The sequence below is a fragment of the Octopus bimaculoides genome, chromosome 14 (genome assembly GCF_046866305.1).
Source record: "Octopus bimaculoides isolate indiv1 chromosome 14, ASM4686630v1, whole genome shotgun sequence".
Classification (NCBI taxonomy): domain Eukaryota; kingdom Metazoa; phylum Mollusca; class Cephalopoda; order Octopoda; family Octopodidae; genus Octopus; species Octopus bimaculoides.
This window is the reverse complement of record NC_142941.1, coordinates 14,669,831-14,688,962: the sequence shown is the minus strand read 5'-3', so window position 1 is coordinate 14,688,962 and position 19,132 is coordinate 14,669,831. Positions and strand designations below refer to the sequence as shown.

At 35.7% G+C, this 19,132-nt stretch overlaps 1 protein-coding gene across 1 annotated transcript in view; it reads right to left on the bottom strand.

The window, feature by feature from the left end:
* LOC106880816 (protein unc-79 homolog) overlaps positions 1-19,132 on the bottom strand; it is a 48,562-nt gene that overhangs the window by 9,236 nt on the left and 20,194 nt on the right. Inside the window, exons 12-23 of the mRNA XM_089363316.1 lie at positions 18,156-18,222; positions 16,063-16,100; positions 15,110-15,213; positions 13,457-13,544; positions 12,288-12,376; positions 9,660-9,783; positions 7,166-7,447; positions 4,793-5,078; positions 3,617-3,741; positions 1,605-1,753; positions 1,210-1,367; positions 1-98 (exon numbers count right to left, since the gene is read on the bottom strand). The exon at positions 1-98 is cut by the window's left edge and continues 84 nt beyond it. Coding sequence (XP_089219442.1) covers positions 1-98; positions 1,210-1,367; positions 1,605-1,753; positions 3,617-3,741; positions 4,793-5,078; positions 7,166-7,447; positions 9,660-9,783; positions 12,288-12,376; positions 13,457-13,544; positions 15,110-15,213; positions 16,063-16,100; positions 18,156-18,222 — 1,608 coding nt within the window. The remainder of the gene's footprint in view (positions 99-1,209; positions 1,368-1,604; positions 1,754-3,616; positions 3,742-4,792; positions 5,079-7,165; positions 7,448-9,659; positions 9,784-12,287; positions 12,377-13,456; positions 13,545-15,109; positions 15,214-16,062; positions 16,101-18,155; positions 18,223-19,132) is intronic.

Genomic DNA, 19,132 nt, shown 5'->3' with positions numbered 1-19,132 from the left:
AAGGTAGCAGAACGCATGAGAGAGAGCAGTCTGCACTACTTGATTGTTATGTATAGAGTCAACATCCAACAGACGACAAATCACCACAACTTTTTCAACTGAAATTAGATAATATTTCTTTTTTTTGTTATAAATACATTTAATTGTATGATAATACAAGTTAAGGTTGGTTTCAAATTTTGGCACAAGGCCAGCAATTTCAGGGGAGGAGGTAAGTCAATGATATCAACTCTAGTGTTCCATTGGTACTTATTTTATTGATCCTTGAAAGGATTAAAGCCAAAGTCAACCTCAGCAGAATTTGAACTTAGAATGTAAAGATGGACAAAATGTTGATAAACATTTTGCTTGGTGTGTTAATGATTCTTATTTTTTAATTTCCCACAAGGGGCTAAACATAGAGGGGACTAACAAGGACAGACAAAGGTATTAAGTTGATTACATCGACTTAATAATGATGGCTTCAAATTATGCTACAAGGGCAGCAATTCAGGGGGAGGAGATGAGTCAATTACATCAACCCCAGTGTTCAACTGGTATTTATTTTATCAACCCCAAAAGGATGAAAGGCAAAGTCGACCTTGGCAGAATTTGGACTCAGAACATAAAGATGGATGAAATGCCACTAAGCATTTCTGATTTGCTAATGATTGGCAAAGTCAACCTCAGCAGAATTTGAACTCAGAACGCAGTGACAGGTAAAATACCGCTAAGTATTTTGACCAGTGTGCTAATGATACTGCCAGCTCACCACCTTAATTAATAATAATAATGATAAGGTCATGAAGGAAAAAAATGCTTTCTAATTGATGTATCAATACTAGCAGATGATAACGTTTCCCTAAAAGAAATGGAGAAACTTTCAAAATACAAAGACCTGGAAAGAGAGGTAACTCGAATGTGGAATCTAAAAACAGAAACAATTCCTATTACAGTCGGTGCCTTAGGTATAATAAAAAAATATCCAGACAAATACATAACAAAAACATCAGGACTTACAAATATATATAACATAGAGAAAATTGCACTACTGGGCACTGCACACATCCTACACAAAACACTTTCAATACAGTAACCATAAGATCATCCCAGCAAACCACAGCACATACCCAAGGCACACAGAGCTGCGCTCGGTAGTGAAGTGAAAGCACGCTATAAAAATAAAACTACTGAATAATAATAATAAAATGAAAAAATATCATTCATTACCTGCAGCAAAACGTACTTTCCAGTCATCTGATCCAAAATCATTTTCTACCATATGCCAGAGTATATCGGCACCAGTGGGTAAAGTGAGTGTGTGTAAAAGGAATGGCACACAAATGGATGCCAGCTGAGAATGTTCTGCTTGCATCATCTTCCACAGACTGAACGACAAAATTAAAAGGAAACCAACAAAACAAATTAACAAATTAAATAAAATTAATGAACAGTTATGAAAAATGAATTTATATTTTAGTTTGATTTTTTTTTTTTTTTTTTCTAGTCATGAAGCAACAACAAGATTTAGAAGTCGAGAATGGAAGATAAAATTAGAAACAGAAGATTTAACAGTTGCTATTTTTTATTTATTTCATGAATCTGAAAAATAGAAAAGGTCTTACACTGGCATTAATTTCTTGCTAAGGGAATATTTAACAAAGTCTTGATGTGTCTGAACACTGTAGTTTAATGTTTCACCATGAAGGACTAAATACTTGAGACTCGTTAACAAATAAAAGCAGACATCCACATCCGGGTCGGAACACAAACCCTGTAAATAACAGAAAACATTTCAGGAATATAGGAATACATATATATATATGAAATTCAAAATAAAAAATGTCTTTGCATCACAAATGTTTTTGTATAATAGTTCTATTGAAAATATACTGTTCTATGTATTTGTAGTGGCGTGAAATTATGGCCGCCATTAAGGAAGTACAATCTACGCATGCACAAGGGACTTGCCTTCCTGGAAGCCCCTCGAGTGCGCATGCGTAGTAAAACCAATACTTAAAGCGCTTAGCACGCTTTCTAAGCCTCTTTAGCACGATGCCTTCGATGTAACAACAACTTGCTCCTCTGAGATGCCTCAACGAAGCTCTTAATATCCAGATGCCGATTACAAGTAAACCAGCGGCTGCTAAGCTGAATAACACAGGATTTGTAAAATGAAGCATCAGCAAAAATAAAACTTATTTTTATTATGTTGTTAATTGTTCTACTGTTTCTTAATATATAATTTGTTGAAAGGTGATAGAGAGAGGTTAAAGTCTCTATTGCTACTATCAACCTTTTACATATTCATAATATGAATTTAACATACATAACACAATTAAAAATGAGACAAGGAATGGAAAAGGATCACATGTTATTTCGAGATTTACATATGGAAAAAAAATTTTAGTATATAAATTCTTGTGTGTGTAATGTGGTCAAAAGAGATTTTGTCAAACAGGAAAAATCATATTGACTGGTTTGCGCTGTTATTCAGCTTGTCAAAGTTTCGGGTGATTTTTCCCATGATATGTCAGGACTATGTGCTAATTTAATGAATACATAAGCATGCTGCTTGTGACATTTCCAAAATAAGGGACATAATGTTTGGCTTGTGTACAAAGGCATATGTTAGTTAATATTTTCCAAAAAGAATAGTTCTACTCATGTAGAACAAAGTGGTTTTTATAAGACAGGGAAGGATTTTTATATAACACCATGTAACAAAATCATAATTTTTTTTTAGTCTTCGGTCAGTAAGTGTTATTCCCTATTTGCTTCCATATAGAAATCAAAGGAAATTACTACTATTCCCTTCAAATTTTGCGTTTGTGACCTGAACATCAATGTTTTCAAACTGGCCCATTTTCCATTACATTTCAGACAGTTTCAGCATTGAGTTGCTGAAGCAGAAATATTGTTATAGCAAATATTCTGCTCAATACCACAGATTTGCTTGTCAGTTGCTTAACCTTAACCACTTGAGCATGTCCCTTAGTGGCTGACAATATGTGCATCTCTGAACATGAGCAGGAGTAGTGGGGGAGCATCATGACCATGTGTTGAGAGGAGTTCTTTGGGGTTTCAATAAATGTAACAAAAGCAAAGTTTAAAGGCAATATTAGCCATTTTCCATACTTTCTAAGAATAAGCAAATAGGAAATAACAGTTGCTACCCAAGAACAAAAATCATGTTACACAGTGTAATCAATGAGTGGTTTGTTACTTTGAAGTGTTGACTTCAAAATCTTCAATGGGCTGTTTCAGAATTAGGTACTCATACAGCAGTTATTTGCAAGCCAATGTTAGAGCCTCAACATCAGGTGTGGAGCAATCTTTTTAAAGAAGTGGGCCACATGAGAGAAAGCTCATAATCAGATGAGATGAACTACTAAAAATATTCAGTTATTTTTTAATGGGTATGTCATTCAGAAAGTCCCATGGACCACATGCAGCATGTCCCTTTGAGGTTTGAATAAATGTAACAAAAGCAAAGTTTGAGGGAAATATTAGCCATTTTTCATACTTTCCAGAGGTAAGCAAATGGGAACTAACAGTTGCTACCCAAGGACAAAAATCGTATTACACAGTGTGTCAACAAACAAATTGACCAAAGAAGAAATAGAAGCCTTCTCACCTGTAACAGTGAGTTGTAGAGTTGCAAATAAATTGGCATGCCTGCAATAAAAAAGTCATGTTTTGGGCTCTCTTGGAGGTGTGGTGCCATTTTTTCTTGACCACTGCTGCTACTAGAATCGCTTGCTGGAAATAAAACAGATTTTTGTACTAAATTTTTCGTAAATTTTTGCTTTATGAAATATATTAGAAAAAAGAACTTCATGATGAATGAATAAAGGAGTGACTGACAAATGAGAAAAAGAGCTTCATAAAGCTAAAACATTCAATTGTACAAGGAAGATTTCAAGTTCATGTAGAATATGACTGAACACCATTATTTCTACAAGACTATGCTGATAGTAGGATTCGAACTCAAGAAAGGAGGTCAATGAAGTGTTCATCAATCACTGTAACCTATATATCTAGAATTATGTGATTACCACATGTTCCTCCATCTCCCAGGACAAGTGAGATGCTCAGCTGAGCCCCACAGTAATGACTGTGATGGCATTACCATGGAGAATGGCCAGCAACTGTATGGGGTCCTAGAACATCTGACATCTCAACGGCAACTGGTACAAAGTGATAATGGCTGGCCCAAGCCCTATATTTAATCATTATTCTCCCTTCCTCTCTCTCTCTCTCTCTCTCTCTCTCTCTCTCTCTCTCTCTCTCTCTCTCTCTCTCTCTGCCACTATCTAAGAATCTATCTGTCTCTTTTTCTCTCCACCTGAGCTCATTATCTCATTCTTTTTCTAGCAGATATGCACACATGTATAATTGATCTTATAATAGGAAATAATGTACTTGAGAAGACCCATCTTCCATAGTATGCCACACGAAAAGCACCCATGCTGACTCCATATAAAAAGCTCCCATGCCAGCACCACATAACAGCACCTATACCAGTGCCACATAAAAAGACCCTTGCTGGTGCCATGTAAAAAAGGTGCCTAGCAGACTTTATAAAATGGTTGGCATTAGGAAGGGAATCTAACCATAGAAACTAAATCAAATCAGACAGGAACCTGGTGGCAATTCTCCTGCTGGTCAAACTGTCCAACCCATTCCAGCATGGAAAATGGATGCTAGATGATAATGATAATAATGGCTGCTTGGTGACAAAAGCCAAAAAGCAATACATAAAGGAAGAAAAATATAAAAATAAATTTTTAAATAAACTCTTTTTAATTACCTTTCGAATGCGCTGTAGACACAGAAGATAGGTTATCAAGCTTGGGTAACTCTTTTGCAGGGATCTTAGCAACATCACGTGGGCATATGTAATGCAGTATCTTTGAAGACATTTGATACCACATGGCAATATTCTGACAATAGAGGCAGTTGATAGACTGGTGTTCCTCGCTGCATGTATGTGTGCCATCCCATGGCCCATCGAGGGTTGTTGACAGGAGGTGCATCAGCTGTTGACTTGTCTCATTATAAATTCCTAGATTTCGTGGAGTTTCTTGTAATTCCAGCTATGTAAATGATGATTCGGTGGGTAAAAATGTAGAAAGATAAACAATATGCATATATACACATACATATATACATATACATTTTTTTTCTTTTGTTTTTCTTTTCTCCGTCGCTTACGACGTCAAAGGTTCCAGTTGATCCGATCAACAGAACAGCTTGCTCGTGAAATTAACGTGCAAGTGGCTGAGCACTCCACAGACACGTGTACCCTTAACGTAGTTCTCGGGGATATTCAGCGTGACACAGTGTGACAAGGCTGACCCTTTGAATTACAGGCACAACAGAAACAGGAAGTAAGAGTGAGAGAAAGTTGTGGTGGAAGAGTACAGCAGGGTTCGCCACCATCCCCTGCCGGAGTCTCGTGGAGCTTTAGGAGTTTTCGCTCAATAAACACTCACAACGCCCGGTCTGAGAATCGAAACCATGATCCTATGACCGCGAGTCCGCTGCCCTAACCACTGGGCCATTGTGCCTCCACATACATACATATATACACATACATACATACATACACAAACATACATCTATACACATACATACATCAACATGCATACACATATATACACATGCATACATACATACATCTGTACACATACATACATATATACATACATACACATTCATACATACATGCATTTATGTTCATTAGAAATTAAATAAATAAAGAATTTTGGCATGTACGAATATTTATTCCCCTCCCCCACTGCATATGTATGATGATTGCTTCATCTTGACAGATGATAGCCGTCCCATCAACACACACGCCATACCCCATCACACAATCACTCCATTGCTGAGCCCTTAAATGACTTTTAAGACCAGCTATTGACTGACAGGATTTGAAATACAAGTGACAGATATTATTCAAGTTTCTTCTATATCCTTGCTCTTTGGAATTTGATTCTGAAGGAATGTTTTTGTGAACTAGCATGCATTTTAAGTCCAGATATTGTCTTATTTTATATATATATATATATATATATATATATATATATATATATATATATATATATAGTTAAAAAAAAGACAAAAAACAATAACAAAAAACAACAACGTGAGGACGCGATACGGATAGTGTTATTAGACGCTCGGGAAAGGAAAGAGAGAGAGAGTATGACTTTTTGGGCGGAGCCCTTCGTCGGAAACAAGGAAAGTTCAAAGAAGAGAAAAACGGAGGAAGAAAAAATTAGCACCGATGTCCACGAGGTTACATTGTGATATATATATATATATATTTTATAAAGAATATTCAAAAGGAATATTTTATTGAGCTTATATTAAGTGCTCTATTACTTTGAGCAAATAGATATATATATATATATGTTTTTATATCATTAATAAATTTATAAAATTATTAATAATATTCACAGGAAATCAATATCCAAATTTCCGAAAGATATATGTTTAATGTGACACAGTAATATTTTGAATTATAATTTAATTAAAATTTAAGATGTACAAAATATAAATATATATAAAAAAATATAAATGTACATAAAAATACATGCCTATATAAATGTATATAAAAATGTATGCGTAATTGAATATAAATATTATGAAAGTCTAAAAATTAAAAATGTATATATATATATATAACAAATAAAAGGGTAAAGGATTATCAATTTATTAATAAATTAATAATTAATAATTTTTACCAAGCCCTTCGGTATGTAAATACCATTATCGGTGAGGAACTTATTTAAAAGTTCTTATACATTTATATTATGTATATATATATATATATATACACACACACACACAGGGGACAAACACTGACACAAAGACACACACATATAGATATATACATATATAAATGATGATGATGTATGTATATGCATATGTATGTATGTGTGTGTCCTTGTGTCTGTGTTTGTCCTCCACCACTACTTGACAACTGGTGTCGGTGTGTTTACATCCCTGTAACTCAACGGTTTGGCAAAAGAGAGCGACAGAATAAGTGCCAGGCTGAAATAAGATAAGTACTTGGATCGATTCATTCAACTAAAATATCTTCAAGGCGGTGCCCCAGCATGGCCACAGTCTAATGACTGAAACAAGTAAAAGAATAAAAGAAAGCTAAGCAAACCTGTTTCAAGAGAATGTCTAACATCATAAGAAAGCAGGGAAGATGCAATTCTGTCTCTCGTTCAAATAAGTCAACAGTCTCGTTCATGGTTTTGGATCTCTCAGGGCTAAATTGGGGTAAGTATTCTTCGACAGGGGAAGCAGGTGACAGCAGCGACTGAGAGGCCAGGTCTCTTCCAGACGATGCTTTTGAAGGGTCAGAGCGATGAAGGAATTCTACACCATTTTTGAACATTTTCAAGAGCAGATGAATCGGAATAATGATGTCCAAGGAAGACAATACCTGTAAAAGTTGAAAACAAAAGGAACATCTAAATTCTTGCATTTATATAATTTTTTTTTTTCACCATTTGCATTGCAGAAGCACTTTGGACTTCCACTAGAGTGAAAACACGTAGCCTAGTGGTTAAGCTGTTGCATTTATGATTGCTAGATCATGGGTTTAATTCCTAGTGTGGGCAGCACATTGTGTTCTTGAGCAAAACACTTCATTCCACATTGCTCCAGTCACCCTTTTGATCAGGGAGGAATGTTAGCCTAGTCACCTTGCCAGTTGGGTGGTGTCATTCAAAGGCTAAAATGATGCAAAGCGCATTGTGACTAGCAATGTGTAATAACATCTGATAATCTGATCAGTCAGGTGATAATTTTTTATGTATATGAAATATGCAATTGAGGCAACATTTAATTAAATTAGCCATCTATGTATCATACTTAATGTATTTGACTGTTTGGGTTAAATTTGATCGTTTGCATAAAATGAAAAGAAAACACAATATCCAAACCAAAAATAAAAGTATTTCTTAAAGAAATCAAAAAATATCAACTAGATTATGGCTGGGAGATAATAGTTTACTCAAAGTAGCTGCCCTCAGCTTCCACCATGGCCTCAAGATGGCTCTAGAACCTAACATGCATTTCTCACTGTGTCTCTTTGAACACTTCCTTGATCTTAGCCACAAGCTCAGCCTTGGTGTCGCAGGCAGAGCAGTTAGTGTCTTTCTCAACTGTACCTCACATGTAGTAATCCATGGGGTTTATGATTCGAGGAATTAGGAGGTCAGACACTGAGGCAAGTGAAGGCACAGGAATTCTCTGACAACCACTATGCGGAAGTATTTTCAAGGAACCAAATTCTGCTGCCAAACATATGGCCTTCTAGCAGCAACTCTCTCCAACCAGGGTTTGACCACAATCTCCAACAACTGGGATAACATCTCTTGTGGACTTGCTGTGTTACAAATAATAATAATAATAATAGTGGTAGTAGTAATAATAATAATAATAATAATAATAATAATAATAATAATAACAAAATAACAAAATACAAAGACCTGGAAATAGATGTAACTTGAATGTGGAATCTAAAAACAAACAATTCCTATCATAGTAGGTGCCTTAGGTATAATAAAAAAATATTCAGACAAATACATAACAAAAACACCAGGACTTACAAATATATATAACATACAGAAAATTGCACTACTGGGCACTGCACACATCCTATGCAAAACACTTTCAATACACTAACCATAAGAGCATCACAGCAAACCACAGCACATACCCAAGGCACACAGAGCTGCGCTCGGTAGTGAAGTGAAAGCATGTTATAAAAATAAAACTACTGAACAATAATAATAATAATAATAATAATAACAGCAATCTTTCCTACTCTAGGCACAAAGACTGAAATTTTTGGGGAGGGATCCAGTCGATTAGATCTGCCCCAGTATGCAACTGGTACTTAATTTATCGACCCTGAAAGGATGAAAGGCAAAGTCGACTCCAGCGGAATTTGAACTCAGATGATGGACTCTCCTGTTAAAGGCAATGTATGAGTGTTCAGCTTTTGTTGCACAAATGATTTTTTTTACAGTGATCAAATGTTCATGCTGCACATTAGCTTGCTCTTTCCATCAAATTGACGTTGTATGAACAAATGCACAGTGTACTATGCATCAGGTGGTGTCAAAGTAATTGCAGAGCAATGTGAATGAAGTGTTTTGCTCAAGAATACAATGCACCACCTGGTTTACAAACTGAAACCACAATTTCTCGACCATGAGTGCAATACCCTAACCACTAGGCCATGCACCCTCAGTAATGAGAGGAAACCCCCTTCAGTCAAGAATGACCATGGGATTGCACTTAGAAAGTTGCCCTCCGAGGCACAAGTCCAGGCAAGGTTGTTTGTGGAAGGCCAGCATATCAGCCTCCCCTCTCCACACTATTGATGTTATCCAAGGGAAAGGCAAAGGCTGATACAGCTTGGCACCAGTGATGCAGCAACTCATTTCTACAACTGAGTTAACTGGAACAACGTGAAATAAAGCGTCTTGCTCAAGAACACAACACACAGCCCGGTCCTGGAATCGAACTCACAACCTCATGATCATAAGCTCGACGCTCTAACCACCGAGCCATGTGCCTTCACTAGCCCTCAGTAATAATAATAATAATAATAATAATAATAATAATAATAATAATGATTCTACCTGAAGCCATTGTAGTGATTGTTCTTGAACATAAGCACTGCCATCATGGAATCTCTCAGACACAAAGTGGTACATACGCTCCAATGTGAATGGTAAAGGACACATGTCAATGTCAAATGCTTTGCTGTGAAGAAGAAATGAAACAAAAAAAAAAAAAAGGTTACTTGTTAACTGAGTAATGATTGTTGGTATTCTTCTTCTTCTTTTTTCATCACCACCACCACCACCATTCACCACAACCACCCTCCTCCTCCTCCTCCTCATCATCATCATCCTCATTTAACATCCAATTTCTATACTGACATGGGTTGGATGGTTTGACAGGATCCATTGAGTTACAGAGCTGCACTGAGCCCCACTGTCAGCTTTGGCATGGTTTCTAGGTCCTGCTAACCACCCTAAAGCCATAGTCTTGTCATAACCCAGCACTGTCAGTACGTAATTAGAGAGCCTGTCTCTTGCGAGAGATCAAAGCTGACACCTCTAAATAGATATAGCATATCCGATTCTGGCTAGTACTGCATTATATATATGTATATATACATGTGTGTTTATGTATATGCACATATATATATATATATATATACATATAAAAAATAGTGTACATTTACGTGTACATTTACATATACATACACAAAATAGTGTATGTATATGTATATATATGTATGTGTGTGTGTATATGTTTGTGTGTCTGTGTTTGCCCCCCCCCCCCCCCCCCCCATCGCTTGACAACCGATGCTGGTGTGTTTACATCCCCGTCACTTAGCGGTTCAGCAAAATAGGCAGATAGAATAAGTACCAGGTTTACAAAGAATAAGTCCTGGGGTCGATTTGCTCGACTAAAAAAGGCGGTGCTCCAGCATGGCCACAGTCAAATGACTGAAACAAGTAAAAGAGTATTTAAATTTTGTGCTTTGCAGTCATTTGACTATTCTCTAGCATGTAGAAATTGCCTGTTATATGTAATTTGTTTTGTGTTTAAATGTACACTATTTTAAATTGAATATGTCGTCTATTGACTTTTTATACATGCTAGGCCACTGGTAGTGAAATTCGTAAAAATTTGCTACCCTATATATATATATTCAAATATATATATATATATGTATATATATATCTTTTTGACTTGTTTCAGTCAGTAGACTGTGGTCATGCTGGGGCACCGCCGTAAAGAAATTTTAGTTGAATGAATTGATCCCTGTACTTTTTTCTTTTAAGCCTGATACTTATTTTATCAGTTATAGGGATGTAAACACACCAACACCAGTCGTCAAGTAGTGCGCATGTGTGTGTGAGAACAAACACAAAACTCACATACACGTAGATATGTACATATATCTTAAATCATGAATGATGGTTAGTGTGTGGATACATATGTGTGTGTGTGTGTGTGTGTGTGTGTGTGTGTGTGTGTGTGTGTGTGTAAACACTCAGTCCACTCTGTAAAGCAGTTATCATTAGAAAGGGCATCCAACCATAGAAACCATGTGAAAATAGAGAGTAGAGCTTGGCACAGTCTTCTGGGTTTCCAGCTCCTGTCAAACCATTGAAAGATGACTGAAAGCGTAAAGTGTTAGAACGAAGTACCTATTTCTTTACTGCCCACAAGGGGCTACACACAGAGGGACAAACAAGGACAGACAAACGGATTAAGTCGATTACATCAACCCCAGTGCGTAACTGGTACTTAATTTATCGACCCCGAAAGGATGAAAGGCAAAGTCGAACGCAGTGACAAATGAAATACCGTTAAGCATTTTGCCCAGTACGCTAATGTTTCTGCCAGCTCGCCACCTTTGTTAGAACGAAGTACCACAAAGCATTTATTTTGTCCAATACTCTAACAATTCTGTTGCTAAATCAATTATAGGTCACCACAAGAGAATATATTAATTCTTTTTAATTTTTGGCACAAAGCCAGTAATCTTAAGGACAGGACAAAACTGATAACAGTACTCAGCTGGTTCTTATTTTCACAAATGCAAAAGGATGAAAGGCAAAGTCAGCCTTGGAGGAATTTGAACTCAGAATGGAAACAGTTGGAAGAAATACTGCTAAGATTTTTGTCTGACATGGTAATGCTTCTGCCAGCTCGCTACTAATGAAAGTTTATTATTAGATCAGGGGTTTTCAAACTGTGGTCCGCGGACCACAGGGGGTCCGCAAGGACAAGACAGGGGGTCCGTGGACAGCAAATACTTTTTATGGGCAATTTGATTTTATATATGTTTTTTAATCGAAATCTTTTAATTGACAATAAACCTATTTGTTAAATACTGTTAAATAAATAAATGTAAAAATATATGTTATTTTAAGCAAATATTTATGTATAAATTTCGTAAGCATTTATAAGGGGGTCCCTAAGGTAAAGCCTGAAATATTATGTTTGAAAACCCCTGATCTATAAAGGGGTCCGCAAGTCAAAAAGTTTGAAAACGCCTGTATTAGATTAGGTCATGTTTATATCACCCACAAGCACAATGCAGAATTTTAAGCAATAATTTGTGAGCTAAAGTCCAGTGCCAATTAAGCAATCAGCTTCTGTATCAGAGCTACCGTAATCCTTACCTTTACAGAATATTAACATTCTTAGGAATTTAGAAGAAAAAAATAGTGGTGCAGACTTACTTTAAAAGGACTTTTAATTCATTCAATTCATCCAAAGGGACTTCAGTACGAATTGCCTCAAGCCAATAGGGCATCACATAATCCCATATCTGTAAACAAAATCAAGATGGTTTCATTTTAAAATTTGGTGATCTTCTACTCACTAAAACAATGCTCATTCTGTTTAACCCTTTCGTTACCAACCTGGCTGAAATCAGCTCTTGCTCTCAGTACAGATGTCTTGTTTTCATAAGTTTTGAATTAAAATCTTCCACCAAACCTTAGTCACAATTTATGTTCCTAACACTAGCTGAATGATAACTAAGTTATTTTACTAAATTCTTTGTTATATTTAACGTAATTGAAAGAAACACAGAGCATCTCAAAATAAATACAGTAACAAAAGGGTTAATAGCAACTCTTTCACTAAACTTTCTGTATTAAGCAATATATTAACATATCATATTCTACCTTTACTGATGCAAGAAATGTCTCTTAAACTTCCACAAGGTTTTTAAAAGTCTCTGGATTATAAACATGTATCTAGTATTCCATGTACATCTTGTATTCTCCTCACTCTCTTCCACACACACACATACACACACACAGAGTTTATAGGAGTTATACAGGGTGTCCCCAAACAATTGATATCATTTCATAGTTTAATAACATAGCCAATTCTCGCTCAAATGATCTCAAATTTTAACAAAATGTGTAAAATCCAAGCAGGTATCTAGAAAGCACTCAGTATTAAGTGAACTTGTGATTTTTTCCCATTCTTGTTCATGTTACTACACCAAATACTCTACACCTGTCTAGTTGTCATCTTGAGTAAAATGAATTTCAAGGTTGACTGAGCAAGATTTAAACACAAAATGTAGAGGGGAAAAGTCAAATACTGAAAGACATTCAGTAAGGCATCATTAGCAAGCAGTTCAGCCATTCACTAGTATTAAACATACGATAATAAATAATGGAGAAGTACTTGCATAGCAAGTGACCTGATCTGTTATCGTATGCTGGAATAAAAACAATTGCAGCGTGGAAGGTGTTTATAAGCCATTTAAAACACACAAAAACCGTTAGATTCACTTCAACATTTAAATTTAATTTGCTAAAATATTTTTGTCGCTGCATCTGAAAAACAATGGAAACCTAACAAAGAATGGGGTGGGTGAGAAAAGACATACCTCAAACGTAATAATGTCATAGGGGACTAAACAAAAGAAGCAGTTCAATCCTTCTTTTATCTGAGTTGTACGTGTTGTTATTGTGTCCCTGAAAAATCAAGAAAACGAGAAAAAAAATTTACAATAACAAGTTTACAATAACACCACCACCATCATCATCATCACCATCATCATCATCATCACCATCTTCACCATCACCACCATTTGTTCATATGAATCCACCTTTTGTGGATCCATATAAACCCCTTCTTCTGTATCAGCTGCCTGAAGTACATCTGCACCTTCTGCATACACAGTACAGAGTTTCAACTGACCCTCCACATACAGACCATAGTCACTCCCTAAGAGACAGCAGTGTTGCTTTCTTTATTCTAGACCTTGCTTCTATGTTCAAACTTTTCCTGTAATTCTTTTACTGCTTCAGCTATGAAAGCCAAACTGCTGGCATACAGGAAACTAGTTCTGAATCCTCCATTATAACCTGGCGACTATAATAAACAAAAGGAGACTGAGAACTGATGAGTGCCAATGGAAACTATTGACATGCTAATTTTTGCACCGAGTTTGTGCTCTCACCATGGCTCTTTCAATTCATTCTACAACCAATTTTCTTAACAACCACCAGACACTTGAACAGCATACCTTCCCAGAGCCTTCTCTAAGTCAACAAATGTTTGGTACAATGGTTTGTTCTTCACTAAACAAATACAGAAGTGGTTCTCTTCTTTAGCACAAACCCAAACTGCATCCAATCTAAGCCAGTTCTCTCCTTGATTAGCTTTACTATAATTCTCTCAGCCTCTTTCATGGTTTCGTCCATCAGTTTAATGTCTATGCATTTATTTCTTTCTAAATCAACTCCTTTCTCATTTGTCAGTTCCCAGTCATTATCTAATTTACCATACAAGCAACTAGTACATGTCGTACTTTGACAGATATCTATGTCCATATAGTGCAGGAGTAGCTGTGTGGTAAGTAGCTTGCTTACCAACCACATGGTTTCGGGTTCAGTCCCACTGTGTGGTACTTTGGGCAAGTGTCTTCTACTATAGCCTTGGGCGGACCAAAGCCTTGTGAGTAGATTTGGTAGACAGAAACTGAAAGAAGTCTTTATATTAGAAAGAAATAATTTCAAATACAGGCATACCTCAGCTTTTTTTACTGCTTTGTATTAAAAAATAAAAATTATTTGTTTGTAAGCTTAAAATATGCTTTTATTAACCATGTTTTATTGAAAATGCATTCATAAATAAAGTACAGAACTGGGAATGGTTATTATCAGTTTAGCCTAGGGACAAGTAAATTTGGCTGAGCCTAGCCTAGAGACAAGTTAATTCAACTTAAGTCATGTCTCCTGAAACCAATTAACAATGTAGGGTGAGGTATGCCTGTACTGTGTTGTTACCTACCTGATGGCTGACATCAGTGTTACTTGAGTAATATTTTAGAATGACTATCTTTGGAAATGATGTAAGTCAAAACGACTTAACCAGAATTATATGTATGTATGTATGTATGTATGTATGTAGGTAGGTAGGTAGGAAGGTAGGTAGGTAGGAAGGTAGATAGATATATATATATACATACATAGATGTGTGTGTGCATACACATGCACACAGTTATATGATTGCATTAAAAAAAACCCCAACTTACCAGTAACCTCCCACTCGAGCATATTCAACAGGATGGGGGAGCAAGCAGGACACTATGACTTCAAAATGAGATTTAGCAACTTTCTGAAGCCATTTTGAAATGTACTGAAAGGAGAATTTAAAAGACAAAAGAAATATTTAAATAATGAAGAAAATTGCATAGAGTCATTCATTCATTGTATTTTAAACAACACATGGTGCTACATTAGTGTACAGACTACTGTAGTATCTGTAGTCTATGCTATGAAATGATCTGATCTGGGTTAGGGTTAGTGTCACGATTAAGGGTTGGAGTTTAGATTAAGGTTAAGGTTTTAATGTTAGAGTTTAGGGTTGCGGTTATGGTATGGTTTCTATGGCTGGATACCCTTCCTAAATCCAATCACCTTACAGAGTGTGCTGGGTGCCGTTTATGTGACATTGGTACAGATGCAAACACACACACACACACACACACACACACACACACACACACACACACACACACACACACACACACACACACACACATAAATACAATGGGCTTCCTTCAGTTTCTGTGTACCAAAATCCACTCACAAGGCTATAGTAGAAAACACTTGCCCACATTTCTTCATAAGCTTTAATCATTTTGTTACACTATTTCTTTTGAAATATGCTGCCTTTATTTCAGTTAATTTTGGAAATAACAAAGAATTTATTGAATAATTTTGTCATTATTAAGCTGGTGTTTGGAACATAAATTAACATGAAAGTTTGATATAGATGTTTTCAATCTAGTTTGGGTTCTTTGCCATCAAATTTCATTGCAAAGAGTTCAAATTTGATGGTAAAGAATCCAAACTAGATTGAAAATATCTATAAATGGTTTTTAATCTTGATTACTTTAAAACAAGGAATCTATATGATAGAACCAAGGGCAGTTTCAGCTGGGTTGATATGCAAAGAGTTGGAAAAAAAAACATTACTTCCTACCTCGGGTTTCAAACGTTCAAGAGCACTTCCAGCATTATCTGCAGAGAAATAATTTATATATTTCTTAAATTCTTAATAATCTGTGACATTTCATTTAACATATGAAACAGTAAAATATAATGATTTTTATACTCTATCTGAAGAGTAAAACATAAATTTTACAGAAAAGAAGCAGAAAGTGGCAAATTGCGAAGAATGTGATTCCAGTTGGTGGTGGTGGTTGCCATTGTCGTCGCCGCCGCCGTCGTCATCAAAGATCCATTTTTCTATGCTTGCATGGGTTGAACAGAGTTTATTTGTGGCAAATATTCAATGAGTAGATGCCCATCCTGTTGCCAACCCTCATCTGTTTCCATGCAAGGTAATATTTCCCCATCAGGACCAGACATGTTCATGCAGAATATTGGAAACGAATGACACCTCTCGTATGACAGAGGTACTCATTTACAACTATAATGTGAAGTAGAGACAAGGAGACACCAATGCACACACACACACATGTACATATACATATATAAACGTATATATGTATATACATATTTGTGAGGAGGTGCTTTGGGTAAAAAAAAAAAAAAGATACAGGCGGATCAGTTAATTATGATTTTATTCAACATATTCCCTTCTCAGATTCACCTCTCTCTCTCTCTCTCTCTCTCTCTCTGTCTGCCTCACTAGTGTCTTCTTACTGCTATTTCTATTTCCTAAGACAAAGCTAGCCATTTATTTGACCACTTCCAGCTGTAGAGTATATAAATAACCCTTCACACATGATTTTCTAAACTCACATTGCTTGCCCCGCTGTTGATACTATTATACTACATGAAATGACCAGCTAAGCTAAGAAATTTCTCTAGTTTTTAATTGCTCAACATCCAGTCATCTAACTCGTAATACTAACATGCTGTACTTTGATTTAAAATAACTTTCGAAATTTTTAATTCTTTAATTCTTCAAATAACTTTCAAAAACTCTTAATTCTTTAAACCCTTGTAATATTCTCTCCCTGTTTCATAATCCATGTGCTCCCATACTTTGCCATGATATTAATCAAATTAATATTCAATTTTTTACCCCTATTATTTAAATACAGATACATGTAGATTTGCATATATATATATATATATATAAATTTTGGCATTGAAAGCTACACCAATGCCAGAACGGGACGACACTGCATAGTGCCAAAGATCCCAGCAATGCCATCATGCTTCAGGACCAGATACTGCAACAGCTTGGGATTCAGGGGCCCACAGCTTTTTAATATTCTCCCAAAGAGCCTGAGGAATCTGCACAAAGTAGATGTAGGAGTTTTTAAATCAAAGCTGGACCTCTTCCTATCGAGAGTCCCAGATGAACCTACCTCGCGGCAGGAGGTGCAAATGAGGGTTACTAAATCAAACTCCATTCTTCACCAAGTGCCACATATTGTAAGAGGCTCCCTGTAATAACAGTGTAGCAACACGGTGGTGCATCAGCATGGCCGCAGCTCTAAGCTGAAACTTAAAAAAAAAAAATTAAAAAAAAAAAATATATATATATATATATTATCTTGATCTTATGATATTTACTTTGTATTATATTATACATATTTATTGCACTTTTAATTATAAATTTTTTCTATATGTGACAGTGGATTTTCATCGATGAGTTCATAAACCTTGGTTCTTTTCCCTAATACTATATATCTATATATATTTTATACTGTGAAACTTAATTTAATTTTAATTTTTAATAAATTGATTGTAATTGAGTCTTTACCTGTAATTTTGGATTTTATCCCTAATATTATTATTATATATATATATAGATATATGCATATATCTATATATATATATATAAATATATCTATACATTTATTTATACATACATACACACATATACACATATATGACAGGTTCCACCTACCATATTCACTCACAGAGATTTGACTGGTGTGGAGCTATAATTGAAAACACACACCCAAGAAACTGCACAGAGACTGAACCTGAAAGCATATGGTTGGGAAACAAGCATCTTAACCACACAACCATGTCTGTGCCTATAGTTTATAAAACATCACAAAAGACAGAAATATACTAAATACAATAACATACCATCAGTTAAATAGGCTGTGGCATCAAACCACTGGAACAGCATACTTAGGAGACGACCAAGGATTTCCTGTAAAATATGGCAGAAAACAAAAAAACAAACAAAAGTGAAAGAATAATTAGAGAAATCAAAATGAGGGCAAAATATTTAACATTCAAATTACTTAGTTATTCATTCACATTGTTTTGGATTAATTATGTTTTATATTGAGTAGCTTTGTGACTCAGATAATGTGATTGTTTATTTTTAGAACATTATAGAGTAGGTGTGATAGGCCAGATCTGGCCAGTTTGAACATAAAACAGATAGATTGGAGCTGGATAGGGCTGGTTTATATCCTTTAAAATTTGAAATAATGAATACTGCCTTTCACAGACACTGCGTGAACAACAGTGCTGTCTCTCCTTAGTGTGAAGCTTTCTATCTCAGATATGTAAACATGTGCGCAACAGCCAAACAACACGTCGCTGGAACTGTGAAGTGCACAGTTCTATACAAGGATTTTTGTATTTTTTTCATAAAGTAGGGGATGGTTACTGACATTAATCTTAAGGATTATATAATGTACAAGTATAAAGAAAGAATTAAAGAGAAAAGCACTCATTATATTGAATGTTATCAATAATATTGAGTGGAAATAGGGGATGCTGCAATTCCGCAGTTCCTATACACGAGCCACCACTGGTGTGTGTGTATGTGTGAGTGTAAGACATAGCAATAAACACGAGTCAAATATAATGTTTATATATATATATATACTGGTTTCAATTTTTGGCACAAAGGCAGTAGTTTAGGAGGTGGGGTAAGTTGATTACTTATTTTATCAACTCCAAAATAGTGAAAGAATTTGGACTTGGAGCATAAAGATGGATGAAATAGATCATCATCATCATCATCATCGTTTAACGTCCGCTTTCCATGCTAGCATGGGTTGGACGATTTGACTGAGGACTGGTGAAACCAGATGGTTACACTAGGC